Below are 24,620 nucleotides of genomic sequence, written 5' to 3'. Positions count from 1 at the left end.
GACCGGAACTTTGAAAGTCAGTTAAAGTTAATCTACTAAAAGTTACCAAAATTACAAGCAATTACAAAACCTGTTCTGGTAACTTTTCAACGACTTCAACATCTCCCATGTGAAATCCAACCACTCCTGGTTCCAAGACACAGCTAAGTACAACCTCAAACAGATCCTCACTCCAAAACTCAGGAGGAAGTGTCTAACAACACATCAAGACTTCATTAATTTAAATTGAGCATACAAATCATATACCAATGAAGTTGAAAGCAATATTATATGCTACCAGTATTTCAGTTTACTTTTTCTCTGACAACTTATAAATTTCAATTGTTTTGGACACTATATTTCACTCTAGTATCTCAATTATTTCACTGTGTTTTGATGAAGTACAATTTAGTGAAAGGCAGGAAATTACATAATCAGATTTCTTTAAGAGACTTATCTCCTTGAAAACCATTGAAAAGGAAGAGGCTTCATTTCATCTCTCTTAAAGGCACAACCTTGACTTAACTCAGCTAGGGACACCTAGCTCTTAAGCAAAATGATATTCCAGGATAGAGCAATGCATAAATTAAAAAAAGTGGCTTTAAAAGAAGTGACATGCCCCATAAACATGTCTTGTCTATGGTCAAAAGCCAGGGCTGCCTGTTAGCATAATCATATGTAAAGTTATGGTGCCAATTTATAGTTGAGGCAAGACTATAGTAAGGAAATAAAATAATTTCAATCACCTTTAAAGTTTCTTGGGGGAAGTCCTGAAGAAGTATGGTTAAAAAATTTAAGACCCTTACTATCACTGTGCACTTAGCCCTGTACAGAGACAGAAATTAAAGAATAATCTTCAGTAAAACTGTTATCATAAAAACATTTACAGAAAGTATAAGCTACCATATGATTTACTACTTGCCTAAAATAATTAAGATTGATGTTTAAACTTCTCTAAGGACTTAATAACATGAATATTAACATGCTGCCTTTCAGAAAATAGATTCCAAATGCTTTAAACCAAATTGAATGTAAGTGTGATTAACCGTTCTGGATAAATTCCTTATTAAATCCTTCTTATCGCCATCTCATAAAGAGGCTACTTTCCTGATGATCGGATCAGTTTGGACATTCCACTTTAGGTCACATGAGGTGTTAACACCAAAGAGTTTGGCATGCAGAACAACATTAATAACTTTGTTGTTGATTACGATGGGTAGGAAGTTGATGGTAGACTTTGAGAAACTGACACGTAGTACACTTGTCCTCACTGAGCTGGAAGTGGTCAGTTGAAGATTCCTGAACCAGATTGTCAATGGCAAATTGGATGTAACTGGGGGCGTTTTGCTGAATGATCTTGGCCATGGGGGTGTCATCCACATATTTCCAAGAATCAATGTCATTGACATGGAGATCATTGATCATCATGATGAACAGCCATGGGCCCAATTTGGTACCTTGGGGGGATGCCGCCTGGTACACCTCCCCATTCTGAGATACAGTCTTGAAAAAGCTTCACCCCTTTTCATCCATTTGCTATGAGGTCAGATATCCACATAATTGTCCACTCTGACAGGTTGTACTGCCTTAACTTGTCACAGCTAGAAGATCCAGTGAGCTTTCCTGAAATTGAATAACACCACTCGCACAGTAGACCCATTGCCGTCAGAGTCCTTGTACCAGGCATGCAGCATCCTCATAAGTGCATGCACAGTAAAGGAATTAGATAGAGTCCCATATTGGTTAAAGTCAACCTTCTTCATAAAGGCAGGCTTGACATACCCCTTCATGACGTATTCTGCAGCAATTTTTGTCAGAATTGGTGTTACTGAAATTGGCTGAAGGTGCTTAATGTCTGTTATAGATGGTGACCTCAGAAGTGGTGTTAAAGCAGCCATTTTTCATGGACCAGGTAGGCGACGCTCCCAGTAAGAGCAGTTAAGGTGTCAGCAACAGGAGGAACCATGCAGGGATATAGTCAGGTCCAACAGCTTTCCTTGGGTTAAGGGCCTGCAGTTTTGATCAGGCAAATAGTTCTGAGAAGACATCTGCTGCTTTGGGCTGCCAATTACATCCTCAATGGTTAAGACCCAAATTAATGAACATGAGTATTACCGCCTCCCAGTTAGCTCAATTGGTTAAGCGCCCGACTGTTGTGCAGGAGGTCGAGGGTTCGAGCCCCGGCTGGACCAACACTCAGGGTCTTAAAATAATTGAGAAGAATATGCTACCTTTCTAACATCGTTCAAGAAATGGTTAGATATTCTAGTCTTCTCGGATAGGAACAAATAAATGGAGGTCCCGTCTCCAGCAACTATTAGTTAATTTGGTTAGGCAGGGGATGTTAAAGAACCCACTTCACAAGATTACTGTGATGTGGTCTGGCCTGGTTACTGGTGTACTGTTGTGAAGGCCATAAGTTAGATAACTCATGGGGGTTAATTACATCACCTTCGTTAAATAAAGAATATTGTATTGTATTGTGTTGTACAGTTGTTGCTCAGAAGGTTCAAAGTTACCTCAATTGAGATTTAACGTACATTTTTAATTATTTCTCGTTATTACCTTATCACCATATTACACTATGTACAACTGCCACATACATTTTCTGTCTCCTTATCACCATTACCCTATCACACCATGTATACCTGCCACATACATTTTTCTTTCTTTTTACATTATAACACCATGTATAGCTACCACATCCATTTTTACCTTATTGTTCCCATAACTAATGCCGTGCAAGACTGGCACAAGTCAAGACAGAATTTCTCACTACACTATTTAGGTGTAATAGGGAGAGAACAATAAAAAGGTTACCTATTTTGAGCATGGTATAATAAAAGCAACTAGTATACTACACCACAGTTTAAACACAAGAAGTGTACTGGGACATAGTTTCCTCACATTTATATACTCAATTGAAGCTGGACACAAAGTACCTCTGGCAGGTACGCCTGAAGGATCAATCTGCATTATATATCTATGATTGTTTTCACCTTGGTCAAACCATATCCTCTTGAAGAGCACTATTTTTGTGCCCACAGAAATTAGCTTTTCTGCTGTGTTCAAAAACACATTCATACCAAATTCACCTGATGTAAATTGAATATTGATAGATACATCAAGTTCGATAAATCACATTTATAACCAACCTGGTCCATGTAAGAAAGTGAAACCAATGTTATGGAGAGTGCACATATCTTCTAGAAAATGTTGTGTTACATATAAATCACTAAAAATAGAACTGAGGAAGTTTCTGGAATCATGTTTCTGACTCATTAAGAACTCTTGATGGAACTCTCTAGAACCCTTAGTCAGCATATTTTGTTATTATGCAATAGCGATGTAATGATACTAAAAATAGTTGTATTAAAGATCCATGGAATATTCTAGAACATTTTGTAAAACAGATAAGGAGTCGCGACCAGTTAAAGTTAACCTTTCTTTTAGAGCAGAGCCAGTGTATTGTGAAAACAGTGTGTTGTCACAGAGTGTCAATAGAGTTAAATAGGCTGGTTGAATAGAGTTGAATAGGCTGGCCAGTGAATGGTGTACTCATCTTAAGTATACAATGAATATATGAGGTTCATATACTTATACTTTGATCCGCGGTATTAACTACGTATGATGCACGATCCTTCGCAGTAGATAGTGCTATTTATGCAATAGCGCAAATCAGACCTGAAAAAAATCAGGCCTGTACGGGATTCGAACCACTGACCTCTGCGATACTAGTGCAGTGCTCTACCAATTGAGCTAACAAGCCAACTGGGAGCAGGCCGTTAAGTTGATTCGTAATAAACCCATGATGATAAATCAGATACAATGAATATATGAAGTTCATATATTTTGAACTGCGGTATTAAATACGTATGATTTTCGCTATTGCATAAATAGCGCTATCTACTGCGAAGGATCGTGCATCATATGTATTTAACACCTCAGTTCGAAATAAATTATATGAACTTCATATATTCATTGTATCTGATTTATGATCACGGGTTTATTACGAATCAACTTAACGGCCTGCTCCCAGTTGGCTTGTTAGCTCGATTGGTAGAGCGCTGCACTAGTATCGCAGAGGTCAGTGGTTTGAATCCCATACAGGCCTGATTTTTTTCAGGTCTGATTTGCGCTATTGCATAAATAGCACTATCTACTGCGAAGGATGGTGCATCATACGCATCTTAAGTATGTTGATGACCTTACCATCTTGGAACTTATTCCCATGCAGGAACTCTAATAGCTATCTGCCCATCATCTAATGTAAATAAGTATTCCCTAGAGTGCAATTTGAAACTAAACCCTAAGAAGTGTAAAGAGATGGTTGTTGACCTTCTCCAGTATAAATCAACACGTTCCAGTCCTCTACTAATAGGGGGCGCCCTAATCGAAAGGGTATCCCAGTACAAACTTGATGGGGGTCATAGTTTCTGATGACCTTTCATGGAATGCACATTGTGAGTATATCATATACGATAAAGCTACCAAACGCCTCTACGTGTTGAGGATTCTTAAGAAAAGTGGACTTTTACCTTCCCAATTAGTATCTGTATATTGCAGTACGATTCGCTCTGTGCTCAAATAATTTATGTGTCCCCTGTATAGGTGACACTTCCAGCCTACTTAAGTGACCTTTTAGAACAAGTCCAGAGGAAAGCTCTTTATATTGTCTTCTCTGATCGCTGTTATAGTAACGCACTACATCTTGCTGACCTTGAACTTCTTATCGATAGGCGGCAACAAGCTTGCATGAATTTTGCTAAGTCCTGTCATGTGTCAGGAACACTTAGCAGTCTCTTTCGGGTTCCGCTGGTTTATTACCACAGTTATTATTAATTTTACGCTCAGGCTCACAATCGTATCAGGCCTCTACTGACAAATGCAAAAGATTTAATGATTTTATAACTGTCAAATTTCAAAATGTATGTCATGACCGCCCCCTGTAATTCAATTGTTACTGCAATAGGGTTGAATAAACGATTGATTGATTGATTGATTGATTAGAGCTTTCGCAAAGAGTCCAGGGAAGTTAGTGCTGTTACAGAGCCAGATAGAGAGAATTGTTGGAATTATTTACTGTTACTGGAATTGTCAGCTGTGTGGAAGGCTACATTGAGAAAAGTTTTGTGGACATTGATAAGTTACCAGGATCTTTGAAGAGAACTGTGAGTTGTGCAGTAGTGCACTGACATTATAGTTTTATAGAGGGCTCTAAGAGGATAGTTATTGCACTGGTTATTGGTATCGTTCCATAGTAAGACTGACTGTTATGTCAGTCAATAAAGTAGTTGAGTTTTTACGAGCAGTATATTTCTGTTGGTTGTGAAAATACTGTAACACCATTGTTAGTTTGTTGGTCACTTTCTGAAATAGAACATAATGCATTATAAGCACAGACACAAATATTAGATAAAGACAACTTTTAAACATAAATTTTCTCCATATTTCATATACCTGAAATAGTCATCAATCTCTTTGGGTGTAAAAATGTCTCCCATTCCTCTTGATGGACCTGATGTGAAACAACTGGTGGCTTCTGTGATTCCAAACATTGCCAGATGAGACAAAAAGAACTTCAAAGATACCAAAAGAACACTGGGCATTTCATTGTCCTCTGATGCTACAGGTAAATAGAGAAAAGTTTATGAAAGATATTGAGAGAAGCTGTCATGATAGAGACAAGGGCTTAATATTTTTATGAGTCCAAACTGTGATTTAATCAGTTCTAACTAACTCATGTTACCACCAAAATGTTAATTCCACTTTATCACTGGTATAAGATGTGCAATCCATTGAGTCCCTTCATTTGTTTTTAATGAATTCTTTCCTACAATATGTGAAACATTCCACCCAGTCTTTAATTGACTGGTTCCTTACATTTATTGGAAAAAGTGAAGAACAGCTCCCCCAAAAACTGTCGGCCGACTGTTCACCAACAGTCGGCCAACAGTTGGTCAACAGTCGGCCAACAGTTGGCCGACTGTTGGCTGACTGTCGGCCAATAGTTGGCCAACTGTCGTTTACCGCCTTTTGCGAAAATCTTCTACTAACAGTTGGCCGACTGTTGGCCATTTGTTAGCTGACTGTTGGCAGCATGTCAGTAATTTGTTGGCCAAGTGTTGGTTGAAAACCCCTGTTGAATACCACAAAAGCCTCAGCTCACATGCACATGTGGAAGAACATTGCATATCGACACAAAATGAAACTTTCTCACTTGAGTCTGCCATTCTGTTTAGGTTTTTGGGACCAATCTCGTTGCAATCTCCTATGTTTAGGTTTTTTAGGTACAAAACCCCTCACAATCCCATCACATCATCCTTGCAGTCAAGAAGCAAAAAATTTGTTTACAGTGGCTTCTTGCAGCTTTTTTTTTGCTTTACTAAATGTAAGCAGCTTTAAATGTCTCTGACGAGTGACTACGTAAAAAAATAATAAACTAACTGAAAATAACCAAAAATAAACTCAAACAAACAGAGATAATCGAAATTCCATATATAACACCCTAAAACAAACGCAATGTATTATAGGGCGATTTCATAGATAAACTTACCCAGGTCATATGATGATGCAATTTTAGCTCAATGTGTGCTACATCATGCGACTGATTCTACTAGAACAGTAAGGGTCGAGTAACTGCGATGTCTACACTTGTCAAAATTTTAAGTGTCAATTTGTTGTTGGTCAACTGTTGGTATACTGCCGGCCGACAGTTGGCCGACAGTTGGCCGACAGTCAGCCGACAGACTTATAGGGGAGCTGTTCTTCACTTTTACCCATTTATTTGGTAACTAAAAGAAGGGCAGTTCAGTGCTATTGAAGTTATTCTCTGACCACTGAGTCAGAAAATCATCCTTTCCAAGAAAGAGCACCTATCATGGATCACTTTAGATAAAAAAAAAAAAAAGCCAAGGACATGCTCAGTGATCCATGCTTCATGTTTTTTAAGAAATTGGAAGATCCTATGAGAGCAATAGGATGATTGTGAAGTTCTTTCCAGATATTCCCTACAGAAAATAGTAGCAAGATAAGCATACAGTACATGTGCATTTCTTTGACAATTTCAAAACTCAGGTCATGTCACAACCAGAGTCAGCAAAATTTGTACCACTATATGTGGGCTGACTGTAAGCAGCATGGCGAAACGTAAGCCTTCCTATCAAGTCATTCCATACCTCTACATGGACCTGACCAGAAGGCGCTTCCAAACTTGCACTGGTGTCAGAGGAATGTGAAGGACAAGATAAACCTTGACCAAAAACAACCCCTGTAAGGTTTTCTGTTTTTCAGAAAAGAGGCAACTAGATCCTGCAACAGTTGATTGTCTTTAATGGAGCTTTGATAACATAAAACCCCCATCAGTTAATCAGGGATCATCTTACCACTGGCCAGAAATGCTAAGATATGTCAAATCAGTGTTAAAAACAAGCCAAACATCCCACAGCTAAATTGAAGTCCACTGAGTCAAAAGAGTATATAAGATAAATGACCCTTAATTCTGTGATTGAACCCAAGATAGGTTCAAGATTGTGGCACTTGGTCAACTACACACACTATATGGAATAATGAAAATCACTTTTTCCAGGTGTTTAGGAATATTATTAAGGTATCATCAGAGAGAGAGGCAGGAGAGGCTATGTCAAAAAACCTCATAATATCAACTATTTTGCACAGGAGATGGATTCATATATGAAAGCTATCCTGTGATGATGATTGCTGCATGTGAGTAATTAATACCGGTCTGTATGATTTGCAAGATTGGCCCTGAGGGACTGAAATCCAAAGAACCTTTCATTGCTCACCGGCCCAAGGTCACAGCCTAGCAAGACGAATACTTGTCACAGTGTACAAACTCTTACATACTCATAATGTGCCACATTTATCTCAAAGAAAAGAAGGGTTTAACTGGGGTTTTCCAAGTATGGCATCCCATGGCTGGTGAGAGAGACAATGGGCCTCCTATATCCATAATGACAACTTTAAGATGTTAAGCAAGTAGTGGCATTAAACAATATAATTATACTACAAGGCCATGGGCTTATGCAAAATGCTTTCAAGACCTGCAGATCCCTACTATCAGAAGCCTGTGCCAGTACAGTATCTAAGATCCTCTGGTGGTATATTTCTTGAAAGGATGATTTTTTTTCTCAGTTTGTGAGTGGGCGGTATTCAGAAAGTTAAAACAAGAGGAATCATTGCAGTTAACAATCACCACATAAATCAAACTACATGGAATTTAACCTCATTAGTTTAATATATGAATATCCTGAGAAGTTCTTTGCAGGTCCTCACATTTCCACTACCATAATTTTGACAACAGAGACAAGGAATCTGATGGGCAAAATTTGCACTCAATTCCGGTGTGTATAGCTTAAAAAGTGTTTCATTTGACTTCAGATAACATCTTTTCATTGGAAGAAAGCCAAGATTTACACACATTGCAACAAAAAAACAAGCAGACTCACTACTTCAAAACATACAGTTTACATTTGAATTTACTTAAAATGAATTTGACTCTCCTTGAGATTTAAAACTGAATAGAGGTAAGTCTTTGAAGATTAATAGTAGTTGGAAATAAACAGTACTTTCTGTAAGATCTCTGAGTGTGTTTGAAGAAAATATTAGGTTCGTATTAGGAAAAAAACTGTGCCCTCTGTCTTGAGTACTGCCCTTGGTCTACAGCTTTGGGCAGTATCCAAGACCTCAGACTTAGTCTCAGATGGTAAATAACATGTATTTATTGCATGGGATGCATATGTGCACCTGTCTTCCTGTAGTTATACCATCATTTGAGTCACCTGTGATCTTTGACATGCCTGAGAGAATTGTGAAGGGACAGATAGAAAAGCACTATAATTATAATAGACACCACCATGATCTGCCAAAATTGGCTCACTCGTTGCTGCATGTTTAGTGAACCTTCCAAGGAGAAAGTGCAGATGGAGCCATGAACCGGTTAGAACCACTGTCAAGGTGACTGTGGGGTCAACAGAGTCTAGCAGAGATTTAGCCAGACTTCATTGAGCTCTCACAAAGGGAACACACAGAGGGGCTTCATAGCTTACATTAACTATGTTACTTGATATCATTAAATAAGAAACAATCATCAGCTACCCGTAAAAAGATAGAATGTTCTTAATTGTTACTCACAAGTGAAGACCCAGCTTGGTGATAGTAAGTGCTCACTGAAGCTCCATGTGTAGCAGTCTAGAGCCGCTAGGACAAACTCAAACCAAAGTATCGTTTCTTTCAAGGAGAAATGTCCACCAATATGTGCAAGGGTAGGATATTGCTCAATGCCTTTCTGTCCACCACCACCACCTCCCTCAAATCTATTGATAAATCACCATTAGATAACATTGAAAACCTGACCCCAACAATAGCAATGTATTGAATTGTGAAATGCTTCCTCATAGCAAACAACGTTTTATGTCAGTTGAGTGTGTATTGTGGGGGACCATTGGCAGTGACAGCAGTCGCATAGTATATATACATTCATTGCATTGTACCTATGACAGTGCAATCTCATATCGACAAATACAAACTGATTGACTGTTTATTGAATTATCTGAATTTGGAGATTGCTGTTGAAAGCGATTGAACTCTATCTAAATTCAAACATTTTCAAATCAATATGACCACATAATTATTGATGCACTTCCTGACCACTGAAAAATAACAAACATCTCATAAGGTATATGACTTTGTGAACGGAGTTGAATAACTATCTAAAGGAAAGTATAAAAAAAAAAGAGCAAAATCTAAATTTCAAAAGTTTAAGTGGTAGACACATAATTTTGGAGACAAGGGTATCATTAACAAAACATGAAGTAAAGGTCCATGGACCATCCCCTGGCCTGTGGACCCAGGATATAAAGTCCTTCCAAGAACCACTCTAATTTTTTTCATATCTAGGTCGCTTGTTCCTTTGAGTTGTTTCATTTTTTATCTATCCCTGAAATGGGTGTTTTGTAAAACAAAACCAACTAAGACTTAGAGATGTCAATAACTCATTATTCTGAAAGGATCACTACAAATAAAATGCATTTTTGTAATGTCAAAATTGCAATCGCCTGTAATAATTAACACAAAATTATCATCATAAGATATACTCGATAGCAACCACACACTGAACCACACCTATGAACAAAGGAGGATGGATGGTCTTCATGAGTTTTTTTCATCCAGTCAGCAGCAGAGTTTACACCTATTTCAAATTGAAAAGAAAGGAATAACTAAAAAGATAATGCCTTTCTTCATATGTTCCAACAGTTTCCCTTTTTTGTAGTAAAACATAGTTTTCATTTGTTCTCTTCAACAAATTACAACCACACAACTCAACCAGGCCCCACTAATTAGCTTGGCTCCTAAGCTGGATAAAGCAGCACATTGTTACAGTTGATTTAACAGTTCACATGAAATGCATGCACAATAAAGCATCTTGGCTAAAAATATTGCATAACTCATCCAGCCAGGAACATTTGATTGTGTTCTCATGACTATCTATGCATTTGTCTGCAAAAGTGGCTCTATTCAGCATGCCAAACCAGCTGCATGTGTGGATGTGAAAACAGAGGATCATGATATTTTGTAACTCGAAGACCCAGTCTGCCAGTAAACATTATTATCTGCAATCTGGTGAAGTGTGCATAATACAGAGCTGTACCATGTTTCAGTGTGCTGTGGAACAAGGCTCTACAAGGATACATGTATGCAAATAAGAAAAATGTGAAATATGTGCAAATTAAGTGCACCCTGCACTATTAAAACAGGTAGCTTTCCAAGCCAAATCAAGAGTTTGCATGAGCATTTTCCCAGCCTAGTGCTGTTCACATGCATTGGTGGTGTAATGCATTGTGAGAGTTTGTTCGTATGGAATCTTAACATGCTCAACAATGTTTACGTGGGCATGTATGATCTGGTGTCTACTCCAAATGGCAGTGTCCTCCTGCAAACAACTTCACCAGATGAGTTGTATGTGCATAGTGATTGCTGCTTGCATTCTTCAGCCGCAAAAAATTTGGCAACAATATTGTGAAAGGCAATGTTTTCCAGTAGTTTTGCAGTTTCTATAAATATACAAAAAGGACAATGGATACATGCAGCTATTTACAGGTCAAGGGGAGATAGTACCTTAGATTTAACTCTAAGGTAGCAGGGTTCAATCAATGAAGAAGGGTTAAAGATTGAGGAAGGGATGGAGGAGAGAGAGGGTTAACAAAGTGGAAAAAAGTTAGTGACATGCAAAAAAATAACAGAAATTTTGTGGTTTCCAATGCAGTTTGGAATAATTTCCAAGACTCAATATGAGCTGGAAATTTGTGCAAATATAATTCACCTTCTATTCATTGAACAAGACCACAATTACAATATGATTCTTTTCATGTATATAAACTGTGTTAATAACATGGATATAGGATTTCCAGGATGATTATAAAATTTTTGTCAATAATTAAGTTGGCACATTAGGAAACAATTCATCTGGAAGCATCCTTCAGCAAAATTTACCTGAATATTTACGACAAGAACCTGAAAGAATGTAACAATCAGTTAATTTTCACTTCACCAAGTTGCCTCCTGCTGGTCACACTGTTATTACCAGTACTTGGCATGCAATTCCTAACTGCAATGCTTTTGTCATGAAGGGAGCACATTAAATACATTACCTTCTCATTAATAAAAAAAAATGTACATTCATTCAAAAAGCTTGAGAACAAATTCAGAAATGATTCAAAGCACTGCCCACTCATTTATTGGTTAATTCATTTTAGTTTGCACAATGGTTTTGCTCTGAATACAAACCCACACCTGGATGCTTCTTTCACTTATCAATATTGATCAACGTGCTGTTTTAAAGAAGTTATTTCTTTCTACATAACCTTTCAAACAGCCAAATTGTATTTTGAATAAATTCCTTTTCTATGTAAGTTGCACTTCCTCTGAATATTGGTTCTTGTTGTGACTTAAGATTTAAAACTCAGAAGCATCATTCTCTTACCTTAAGTTTGATGCATGCAATACATTATCAAACTTAAGAGGTAGAGGCGAATCCATCGTGGCGGTCGGATGTGGCTTTCTGATGTCCAACAACCTTTGCCTTTTTCTCTTCATTCATCTATCAATTTTAAGTTTCGTTTTAAAAAATGACTAATTAACAGCATCTCCACCACTACTGCTTGTTTCAACAGATATTATGGCATCTAAAATGGTTTCTTGTGCTTGCAAACCTGATGTTTCTTCAGTTCCCAACTCCTCTTCATGACAACTCTGTGCTGGATTGTGATTATTCTCCAATGCTTCAGTCTCCGTGCTTCTTATCATGTTATCAAATGATATGTCTACCAACCCTGGCCCATTCAACACTACTCAATAACTACCCAAAGCTCACAGCCTGAAAATTAGTCACCTAAATGTCAGAAGCCTGCCTCCAAAGTTGGATGATATCTGTATCTTGTTAAAGAATCCACCACTTGACATCTTTATGATTTCACAAACATGGCTTAATGCCTCAATATTGATCAAGAGCTACATATTCCTGGGTATGCTGTTATTAGACAAGATCGCACAGATAAGCAAGACAGTGGCACGGCTGTGTACGTATGGGATGGTATTCCTTTTCAATCTCGCCCTGATCTAAATGAAACCGCTTGAAAATTGCTGGATTGAAATTACCCATCTAAACACTAAGAACCTTTTCATATGCTCTATTTATAGAGCCCATAACGCATCATTACCCAATTTTATTGACGTCTTGAAAGCTACATTGTCAAAGCTTCCCAGTGACATTGAACTTGTTTTGCCGGGGGATTTTAATGTTGATTACTCTGGCAGACAGAAGTAAAATTCTTGCTTAAAATCAAAGTTGGAAAGCAAGTAGCAAATTTACATAACCTGGATCAACTTATCCAATCTCCCACGAGAGCAACTGCCAACAATTCATCACTGATAGATCTTATCTTTGTGAATAAGTCATCGCATTGTTAACAGTAGTGTGATTCATTTGGCTCAGAGTGATCACTCCCTTGCGTTTTGCACGTTAAAAGCAGGTGTTCCCAAGGCTCCTCCACGCTCTGCATGTTATTGAATACCATTCACATTACGACAAAGAACGCTTCCTTTGGGACCTTAGAACAGACCGGTGTCATGTTTACAATGCAGATGATGTCAATAATGCTGTAAATACCTGGTGTACAATCTACACCAGCATAGCTGACCAACACGCTCCCAATTAAAATTCAAAGAGTTACAGGCCTAAAGACCCCATGGATGATGCCTGAGCTTTTTAAATTAATGCAAGACCGAGATCATTTCTGTAAGAAAGCACTGAATTTAAATTCTGCTGCTGCTTGGTCCACGTATCGCAAACTCAGGAACCAAACAAACGAAGTTAAAAAAGCCAAGTCTGACTATTTCCAAGAATGTATCAACAATAACAAGGACAATAGTGCTGGTCTCTGGAAAACCCTTAACGAAATCACAAACCATGAAAATAAATCTGGGTGTGGTCCTACATGTATTTTTACATAACAATCCTATTTCAATTGCTAATGTCCTTAACAATTATTTTACATCTATCAGGACACACCTAGCTAATGCAATAAGAGATCAATGCACCACCCATAAGTCCCCTTCCCGGGTTACCCCATCATCATCAGTCTTCAGTCTCCGATGTAAATCCAAGCTTTGTGCGGAAATATGTAAGCTCTCTAAAAACCAAAAAGGTAATTGGCCTCGAAAAGATCAGCGCCTGCCTTCTCAAAGATTCTGTTGATGTCATCACCCCATGCCTTACCTTTTTGTTGAATAAATTGCTTTCTTCTGCTGTTTTTCCAGCTATATGGAAAAAGGGAAAGGTGGTTCCAATTTTTAAATCTGGTCACCGAACCAGTGCAAGTAATTTCAGACCAATTAGAATCTTACCAGTTTTAAGCAAGATCCTCGAGAAAGCTGTTCACTGTCAGCTGTATACCTTCCTCAAGGAGAACAACCTTTTGGCCCCTGAACAGTTTGGGCTTTGCCCAAACCTCTCAACTGAGGTGGCCCTTGCTCATCTGATTGAGAACATCCTGGATAACATGGACAATGGCTTTATTGCGGGCGCTGAGTTCCTTGACCTTAGCAAGGCAATTGATGCGGCTGACCATCAGATTTTACTACAATGTCTTTGCACCAATGAGATCACTGACATCGTTTCTTATGTGACATCGTTTCTTATGTGACGTACCAATCAGAGCACGAGAGATTGTAATCAATATCGTTTTTCCCGCATTTTCAAATTCTGCATTTGATCGTAGTTTCTTGATGGAGGAAACGCCGAAGAAGGTTTTGCAAAGGGATCGTTGCTTTATTTGTTCCACTTCAGTTGAGAAAAAAAGAAAAATTTACGTTTTTGGAAGAAGTTCTTTTGATGTTCCTGTCTGGATGTGAATGTGAGCTGCTATTCTGCGACCAGCAAGTTGTCAGTCTGTAAAGCTTGCTACCGACAATTGATCAAGTTAAAAAAGGCCTCTGATCATCTTGAAGAGCTCAAAGATGAATTGAAGGGAATCTTCAAGGATCGCGAACTTCCCAGAACAAAGTGCTCATTGAATGTTGAAAGCGACGGTGGAGAAATCCGAGCTTCGTGCTGTGGGAAATCCTCGAAATGTTTACAATTCAATCCGATCAATACCACTTGTACTTCTAATGCTACAAAACTTTCCCTGAAGGATTGGTTAAGTTCAGATTGAAATCCCCCATTAAATAACATATCCTATTTTTACACAAAAGCATCAACAGTTTGGTTTGGTGGTCTGTAAACTATGCCCACAATAATATTTTTCTCATGAGCTCTTATTGTTTCAATAATAATAATATACATGAAAAAATTCCTCAGTTCTGATTGGTTAAGATGGATGCAGTTTTCAGTTAATTCAGTGCAGAAGAGAGTTAATTCAGTGCAAAGAAAGAAACAAGCAAGACATTCTGATTGGTCAGAATGATTGGTCAATGTCAAGGTCAATGTGAAGGTCAATGTCACTTGCAGGGTTTGAATAAAATATTTTTGCATGTGATGCGAGTGCTCTTCTTCTGTGTTGTTATGAGAAGCTACCTCATATTTTTTCATATATATTATTAATAGATAATCACATGTTTTTCTCGTGAAATTTGGAATAACTAAGCACTTGTAAATTTTTTCAAAGACCACAAATTGCACTCATCCTACGGGCTCATGCAATTTTGTTAGTCTTTGAAAAAATTTACTCGTGCTTATTTTATTCCAAATTGCACTCGAAATCATGTGATTACCTATACAAAATGTTTTCATTATGTTGCCATTAAGTGCACTTAAGTCATCAGGAGCTAATTGTCTTCTGAACGTATAAGATAGCAGTCTGCATGGATGGGAAGTCAGAGGGTTTAAAAACAGGTTGGATAAGTAATCATGATTAAAGTGAATGCTACTATATTTTTGAGCTCATACAGTATCAAAGAAAATTACTCATCTCAATGACAAAATGGTAATGAATAATAAAAGCCATTAGGATCTGGACTCTGGCAGAGGTCTGTCTTTAACAATCAGTCTACCCTTGACAAAAATACACTATCTTTCCTGTTCTCTTAACTTCCTTTAGCTTGATAAATTAACTATTCTGTTTTTCCATAATTTGGCTGCAACATCTTCACTCACGAACAGTCCCGTTGGTTTGGTTTCCTGTACTTAACAAAGGATCCGTTCTTTCTGGCACTTGATAGTTCTTGGTGTGGTTCTGGGGCCACACTGAGAGCTCCTGCTCTTGGCTTACCACTAATGCAATGCACTCTCTGGATCTCTAGTTCAAGCTCCAAATTCAACTTATTCTTCAACATTTGTTTCACTTTTGCATGATTCTGTGTCAAGCCCACCTATCTATAAAGGTTATAGTGTTTTGGAAAAGATTTCTCTGTTCTTGAAAAGATTGCTGTGTCTACAAAATGATTTTTTTTGTTCTCAAAAAAATTGTTGTGTTCTCAAAGAGATTGCTCTGTTGTTCAAGAGATTGTTGTGTTCCCAACAAGGTTGTTAAGTCTTTAAAATATTGTGTTTTGAAAATGATAGTTGTGTTCTAAAAAGATTGCTGTGTTCATAAACTTATTGTTGCATTTCAAAAGAGAAACTTGAGGGATCCAAAATTAACTACTATGCAAAACACTTCAGTACCTTGTCAAGTTCTCCCCTCTGACATAATTAATCACCACATTCAGAGAAATACCTGGCAGGAGCGGTGCTAACTTGGAAATGAGTCTCATACATTGATGTCGGCATTCTGAGCTTGGTCTCCCACATTGCTTGACAAGCCAGGGAATCATATGAATCAATGTTATAGAACTTTGAGATGCAAATCCCCTTTAAAATTAAAAGAAATGCATGACTTAATCTTTTAAAGGTCACCCAAAAGAAGGGGAGGAAGAAAATTGGTGTTCGGGTCAGCCAGCATTTTGATTTACTGGCTTAGTTCCATAAATATACAAGACCAAACAGATTAAATATCCAAAATAATAGAGGACCAGAGTTGTAATGAAACCAAGGCTAAGATGAGGAAGAAGTATATCAACAAGGAGTGTTGGACTGGTATACCACAACATATCTTGCTTGAGAGTTGATTTTCACATAGCTGAAGTTAAATCAGTAGCAAATAATATCCAAACATAAGGGAAATTGTTAACCTTTTTCCAAATTAATCTTTGCTATTAAAGATCAAGGAATACAACAAAACAGTTATTAAAAGGAAGGAAAATGGATTCAATGATAGTTTAACTCCATACCTGGGAATTCTTCTGCGGTGGTTTTCCTTCACAAGCAATTGTGCTCTGGAATGAATTATCCTTTCAAGGTGTATGATTACTTGAACACACTGTTCCTGAGTGCCTGCATACAATAACATCATCTCAGATTGATATCAAAACTCAAAAATGGGCAGTTGAGACTACATTTGGCTTCTGCATGCTTTCATATCCCGCATATTCATGAGTACCCTGTTCCACAGGAGATAGTTGATTCCAGAATAATTATAATGACTAATTGTCACTCAACCGATAATTAAATGGTAACAAGTAATCAAACTAACATTAATAATAACAATGATATTAATACAGATGATTATAATGATATTTTATGGGGGCTTGCTCAAGGGCCTCACTGTTCTTCTATCAGTCTATCCTATAAGGCTCCAATAAATATACCAAACTACGTTTCTCTTAAGTTTAATATTTACTTTGCCTGTTTGTCATAATTTATTTCCTTTTTTCATAGCGATTTCATTTTTTTTGAGACTTTTGTTTTACTCAACAAGGTATCCCACATTCATATTAACGAAGATTTAGTAATACATAGACAGGTAAAAACAAACGATATAATATCCCGACGTTTCAGCGACTTCATGACGCCATTATCAAGGGTACAAATGAAAATAAAATTAACAAATGCGAGTTCAAGAGTTACAACTAATTTACATAGGGGAGGTAGCTACACAAACGGATTCCATCCATGCTAAAGTACTTGTGTAGCTACCTCCCCTATGTAAATTAGCTGTTACTCTTGAACTCGCATTTGTTAATTTTATTTTCATTTGTACCCTTGATAATGGCATCATGAAGTCGCTGAAATGGCGGGATATTATATCGCTTGTTTTTACCTGTCTATGCATTCAACATTGTAGGATATTCCTATTCACAATCCCATCAAACAGGGTCACCCTCAAGGAACTCAAGGTATCGTATTTCAGACCTTACTTGCTTCACAGTTTTAGCAACTCTTTTGAGTTTTTGTCTCTGATTTACATGGTGCAATGCTCTCTTTGAAAAATGACCTTTCCCCATGTGCCAGCTAAACCTAAATAGATATTTCTTTAAGGAATGTACGCTTACAGTGAAGCCATTCTTTCACTACTGTATCACTATTTGGATCCCTTTCTGGCCATTCTGGTCTAAGACCTTATCCATGTTACTTGTGAGATAATTTTGTTGATTACATTGTGATAAAGTAAATGAGTAGATTGCCCTGAAAGTTAGGTTTTAACACAAATCTCTAGCCTAATTAATTCACAGCAAATAGATGGCCACCATGAGTCAGACTGATGTCCACACAAAGGCTTTATAATAATAATTAAGCCACAAGCAACCCATAGTAACAATACAGTAACAAGACATAGTTATAATAACTTTTTTATAACGTTCAAGTCAGTAATTTATAATATGACAGCTCAAGCTTAGACAAACAAAAGTTAAGAGTGAGGAATATTGGGTAAAACTCTGAAGACTTTGTTGTGGGCTAAGAGGTCATTCATACTCTATTGTTACACTTACTCACTCACTCCTCCCTCACTCACTCAAAAGGACAACATTATGGCTTTGCCTCCATAAGTGGCAGTAGCCATAATGTTAATAACATATTCTTCCCACCTTTTCATTTAAGAAATAGAATAGAATAGAATAGGTTTTATTGAAAAACAATACATAGCAGCCAAGGACTGAATTGCGTACCGTTGAAATGTAAATAATAAAATTACTAAATATATAATAATGCTATATAATATTATTAAAAACTGGATCATTGGATAATGCAATTCAAGACTTTTTATTGGCTTAGCCATTATGGTATATCAGCCAATATACCATAATCTACAAATATGGTAAGCGTACACACAAGCTTAAAATCAAAAGGGAGCTAAAAAATCCATTAATTTCTTGGGGGCGTTTTTAATAAAACAATTATTCCACTCACGCTTGTTGGATTTGAGATGATTATAGCCAACTCGGCGCTACACACCTCGTTGGCTATCTATCATCTCATATCCAACGCCCACTCGTGGAATAATTGTTAAATATACTATTAAGTTGGAAAAGCCACCTACAAGATCTAATATTAATTTATTAAAAACTGGATCATTGGATAATGCAATTCAAGACTTTTTATTGGCTTAGCCATTATGGTATATGAGCCAATATACCATAATCTACAAATATGGTAAGCATACACTTAAATTTAATATTTTAATTTATTGTTCTTAATAAAACAATTATTCCACTCGCGCTTGTTGGACATGAGATGATTATAGCCAACTCGGCGCTACTCACCTCGTTGGCTATCTACCATCTCATATCCAACGCACGCTTGTGGAATAATTGTTAATTATACAGTATTTGTATTAAAACATGACATAATAATGACACTATTTCTTACACGTTTTGTGTTTATTTTAGGCAATAACAATTAAGAAATAATTCTCTGTTATGATTTTATAACTTTTCTTACCATTAACAACATCCCAGTGCCTTCTTTAGTACATTTGAAGAGAAAGGTATTGAAAGCAGAGTGCCCAAAAGTTAAAAATCTACCAGAAAAAAAAACAAACTCAAAACCATCCTAAGAGACAAAGACCTTCCCAAAAATGAAGATCCACTCAAGGAACATATGTCACAAACAGTCTGAACTGCCATTCAATTAATGGTGATTTATGTCCCACTAGTTATGATTTTATTCACATTCCAAGGGAATCGAGAGGTGGTGGTGTTGGCTTCCTTTTTAAAGAAAGTTTGGACGTTAAATGCAAAAATAGTGAGTGGAACACTTCCTTACAATCATTTGAATTCTTGGATGTTTGTTTCAAGAGCTCAAAGATGATCAGGATGATAATTATCTACTGCATGCCCATCATCAGCTGTGTCTTTGCCAACATTTTATCATTATTTTTCTCTCCTGCTTGAGGAAATGGCCACTGTATCGGCTGGTGAGCTGTTAGTTGTTGGTGATTTTAATCTACACATGGACTCTTCCTGCATTGTCAATGCAGTGCATTTTGGTGACTTAATAGCATCTTTCGATTTGAAGCAATGGGTGACTAGGCTAACTCTCACAAGTGGTCATAGTACCTTGGATTTAATCACTACTAGGAATCAGTGTAATCTTATAGAAGATGTTATGGTTCATGACCCTTTGATTTCTGATCATTACACTATTTTTATGCATTTATTATTGCATAAACCACAATTTCCAAGAAAGACTATTCTCTACAGGAAACTGCATTTGATTATGCTGAAGTCAATGATACTATCATGAGTTCATCCTTGTTTGATGAATCACTGCTTCAACTGTATTCGTTAGTTGATTCATGTCATCGGGTCTTGAAGTCTACCCTTGATGTTTGTGCCCCCAAAAAGACGCATCAGGTCGTTCAACGTCCTTGTGCGCCTTGGTATTCAACTGAAATTGATGTGTTTCAGAACAGTGTTATGACATGGTTGCCTCTGCAAAGCACACGTTTTATTCATCAGTCATCCAGGAAAACTCAGGGAACTCTGGACCTCTTTTTAAGACAGTAGAGAAGCTTCTGCACTCCAATCCAGCGTTATCCATCTGGACCTAATAACTGTTCTCTGTCCGAATCATTCGTTAAATATTTTAGGAACAAAATTGTTAAAATTCGCAAAGATCTTGACAAAGCTGATGGATCTCTAAATGATGTTCAAGTTACCCCATGCAATGCTGAGTCTGAAAGCTGTCTTAAGCTAACCAGCTGCTAAGTGAATTTAAACTGGTCAACGAGGAGGTCATATCCAGTTTTGTGAATCCCCTGTGCTCAAAGTCCTCTACACTTGACCCAATTCCATCTTAAATATTCAAAAGGTGCGTCATTATCTGCTTCTAGTGATCACTCATGTAGTTAATTTGTCTCTTACAAGGGTCCAAGTACCTGATAGATTCAAGGTTGCCATGTTGAAACCATTGTTAAAAAAGAGTGGAGCTGATCATGAACTATTTTTTAATTTTCGTCCTGTCTCAAATTTATATTTTTTGTCTCCAAAGTTAACAGAGAAAGCAGTTGCAGCACAATTAATGGACCATCTTAAGGAAATGAAGGCTTATCAGTAGAATTTCAGTCCGCATATAAATCTCATCTTAGTACAGAGACTGCACTTGATATTTTGAAGGCTATTGACAATAACAGATTGGTTATTTTACTATTGCTTGATTTATCGCCTGCATTTGATACTGTCAATCATTTGATTTTGCTATCAAGACTACAGAATTATTTCGGTATTAGGAACATTGCTCTTAAGTGGTTTCATTCATACCTTCACTCACACAAACAGTTTGTTTCTGTTGATGGAGTTTAATCGTCGGAGAGGCATTTACCCTACGGGGCACCACAGGGTTCTGCGCTTGGACCCCTATTGTATTCTCTTTATACAAGTCTACTGGGTGACATAGCCAGGAAGCATAGCATACCGTTTTATCTCTATGCAGATGACACACAGTTATACTTGTCGTTTACATCCAGTTGTCTGACTCATCTATCCAGCACAAAGATGGCAGTGAAACTATGTGTTAGGAACATTGGTGACTAGATGCTGTGCAACAAACTCAAGTTAAATCTGAGACTGAAGAGACTTAACTTTTGGTTATCAGTTAATATCATCCATGACCACCCCTGAACTATATACGAGTCAGCGAAGAAGTAACCAAGTCTAGTAAACAGGCGAGGAACTTAGGAGTTGGATTCAATCAATGTTTAGTCCACACCAGCCTTGGGTTGCCACAAACCGACCTGCCTTAACAAAAATTATATGTATGTATGTATGTATGTAAAGAACACGTTAAAATAACCTGCAAGAGCACATTTTCCCGGATTAACAGTTTAGCTAAAATCAGAACTGCTCAGCAGCTCACCTTGTTACCTGGACTAGAAGGCAGGAACATATCACACCAATACTAAGGGGCTTACATTGGCTGCCAGTTCATTATAGGATAGTTTTTGAAATATTGTTGCTAACTTACAAAGCTCTGAATGGACTGGCCCCAGATTGCATTAAAGACCTGTTGAAGTATAATGACTCTCATCACACACTAAGATCTCCAAACAAGAGGTTGCTTGATGAGCCTGAAACGAATCTTAAAACGTACGGTGAAAGGGCTTTTTCCATGGCGGCACCAATGTTCTGGAATAAACTACCACTCCAGATCAGGCTTTCATCATGAGAGGCAGTTTTTAAGGCTAATCTTAAGGCTTATCTTTTTGAAGTGCACCTAAACCCCACTTTTTTTTTTCCCTTAACGAAATAAACGTATTTTTTTTAGTATTTCTGTGTATTTTTTTTTATTTGCTCAAATCTTCAATTTTCTGTGCCCAGTCAAAATACAGAAAATCGGTGGCCATCTTGCCCCACGACCGAGTTTAAAGAGGAATGGCTCTAGCGGATAATGTGACGTCAAATCGAGAACACAAAAGTCTGCATTTCACACATTTTCACTTGCTTGGGAAGCCTGTAGTCGATATTGTCCGAAAATATGCCGACTAAGTGTGTTGTTGGAGGATGTCGCAACGTGCGAAATTTGCAAGAGGGTATCGCACTTAATTTTTTCCTAATCTTTTAGCCTTGTACAGAATATACTTTACTAAGCGAACATTATGGACACCTTAATTTATTAGCTTTGCCAACAATACATACAATTATAGAACACGGATAAATTACAATAACAATATCGGGCAGGTAACCACAACAGCGATAGCAAATTACCATAGTCCCAAGAGCACTAAAATAGTAAAACAATTACATCTCTAATTAATAATTAAGAACAGCATATAGTTGGTGTTGTTTTCAGGTTGCGACATGAATTGCATTTCATACAGATAGTTTTATAAATCCTGAGATTGTCAATGTCATAGATCTCTCAAAGTGCAGTTGAATAAAAACACATCAAAGCACGTTTGAAGTCATTTGCATTGTTCATACTTAGGTTAAGCTCATCTGACAATGTGTTCCAGATTCTTATTGTTCGTACAATAAATGACCATTGCAAGGTTTCCGAAACTGCCATTCATCTTTAAGAAAGTCACATCCCACATCATTGTCAAGTAATTCTTTTTCTTCCAGAGGGTCTTTATTTTTCAGTTATCCTTGTTTTTCAAAAACTTCACTTTTCACACAAGTACAATTTGTAACTGGAGTTTTACTAAAGACACGACAACCACTCTCTCATGTCTGATCAAGCTTAAAGAACAGATAAAGCATTCATTTAACTCACAACAACAACATAAGTAAGTAAGTAAGGACTTTATTTATAGAGGGGGACACGTAACAGCTGAAAAGCTGACAAACCTGTGGCCCTCTAACTAGATTATACAGCATTACAAAAAACTGATAAATAAATAAATATATAAATAATTACAAAATTCTATGCTAGAAATAGCAGGATATATTAAAAATATTCAGAAAGATAAAATTAATTTATAAAAAATTAAAATTAGATAATGTGCTATTGCTTAATATTGTTTCAAAGTTGTCCAGGTTTTTATATGAGCTTATAAAATGCTTTTTCTCAGCTGTTTTGAATAGTTTTGTACTAGGCTTATTTTTGATATCATGGGTAAGGCTGTTCCATAACTTAACTGCGTCAACACTGAATGCCTTGCCACCATCGTTATTTCTTAGGTATTTGGGACACACTAAATTTAAATTGCCATGTCTGGTAGACCTATTGTGTACAGAACTGTTCATCTTGAGCAAGTCTCTGATGTAAATCGGAACATCGCCTTTAAGGCTCTTAAAAATCATTGTACACTTATTTAGTTTGATTTCATCAAAAAAAGGCAACCAGCCTAGTTTACTAAAGTTTACAACACTTCTAGAATAGGAGTCCACTCCAAGAATTACTCGGGCAGCCCTTTTCTGTAAACTTAGGAGACAGTGGAGTTCTTTAGCGTCGCAGATATTCCAAACCATGCTCCCGTACATAAGCACGGGTTTAATCAAGGCATTATAGTATAAGAGTCTTTCTTTTTTTGGAAGGTATCTCTTTATCTTTTTCAATAAACCAATATGCTGTACGCTGAGTAAGCTTGGCCTTTTGGCTAGAAATGTGGTCACTAAATGTAAGATCTTGAGAGTGTTACACCAAGCAATTTATAAGAAGTTACTTGTTCTATTTTGGCCCCATCAAGGGTCACTGACAGGTGATTGCCATCAGCTAATGATGAATGTAGCCTCTTTCCGGTGATAAGTAATGCTTCGGTTTTAACGGCGTTTAGGACCATCCCATTTTTGCTAGACCATTTACTTAATTTATCCATGTATTCTTGAAGACATCGTTCCAATTCCATAGGTGCATTATCGATATTAGCGCTGGCTTTAAATATGGTGTCATCCGCGTCAGCATGAATAGTTGAGTCCAATCCAACAGCTTCAGGAAGATCATTGACAAAAATTAAAAACAGTAGAGGTCCTAATATGCTACCTTGAGGAACTCTATTGGTTAGCGTAAGTTGCGACGAAGTCAAGTTATTTACAGTAACACTCTGTTTGCAATTGAGTAGATAGCTCTGAAATAGCTTTACAACATTATCTGGAAATCCATATGATCTTAACTTTACCAGGAGAATGTCATGATTGATCAGGTCGAATGCCTTGCTATAGTCCACAAAAACTAAGCCGCTGACGTTGTTCTTATCAAGGTCAAGAAGGACTTGGTCCAGAAGAAACAACAAAGCAGTATCCATGGAGTGGTTTTTATGGAACCGTGATTGGAAGCGGTATAAAAGTGAATTTTCTGTTAAGTAGGTGTTCACAGCATTGAAGATGTGTCTTTCAAAGACTTTAGAAAGAATAGGCAAAATACTAAT

The 24,620-nt window shown here is 37.2% G+C and overlaps 1 protein-coding gene across 5 annotated transcripts in view; it reads right to left on the bottom strand.

Annotated features, from left to right (window-relative positions):
- The window catches only part of LOC111320216 (DNA-dependent protein kinase catalytic subunit), a 214,034-nt gene that overhangs the window by 96,026 nt on the left and 93,388 nt on the right, over positions 1-24,620 (bottom strand). For all 5 annotated transcript variants that reach the window (XR_015992649.1, XM_088736607.1, XM_088736604.1 and 2 more), the window contains 7 exons: positions 16,768-16,870; positions 16,215-16,348; positions 10,123-10,189; positions 9,133-9,314; positions 5,440-5,605; positions 726-804; positions 71-193 (listed from right to left, as the gene is read on the bottom strand). Coding sequence is in view for 4 of the 5 variants with exons in the window: in XM_088736607.1 (XP_088592733.1) it covers positions 71-193; positions 726-804; positions 5,440-5,605; positions 9,133-9,314; positions 10,123-10,189; positions 16,215-16,348; positions 16,768-16,870 (854 nt within the window). In the remaining variant the exon portion in view is untranslated. The remainder of the gene's footprint in view (positions 1-70; positions 194-725; positions 805-5,439; positions 5,606-9,132; positions 9,315-10,122; positions 10,190-16,214; positions 16,349-16,767; positions 16,871-24,620) is intronic.

The sequence above is a fragment of the Stylophora pistillata genome, chromosome 10, assembly GCF_964205215.1.
Source record: "Stylophora pistillata chromosome 10, jaStyPist1.2, whole genome shotgun sequence".
In the NCBI taxonomy this organism is placed as follows: Eukaryota; Metazoa; Cnidaria; class Anthozoa; order Scleractinia; family Pocilloporidae; genus Stylophora; species Stylophora pistillata.
The sequence above is the reverse complement of the archived record's forward strand: the minus strand, read 5'-3'. Positions and strand labels throughout refer to the sequence as shown.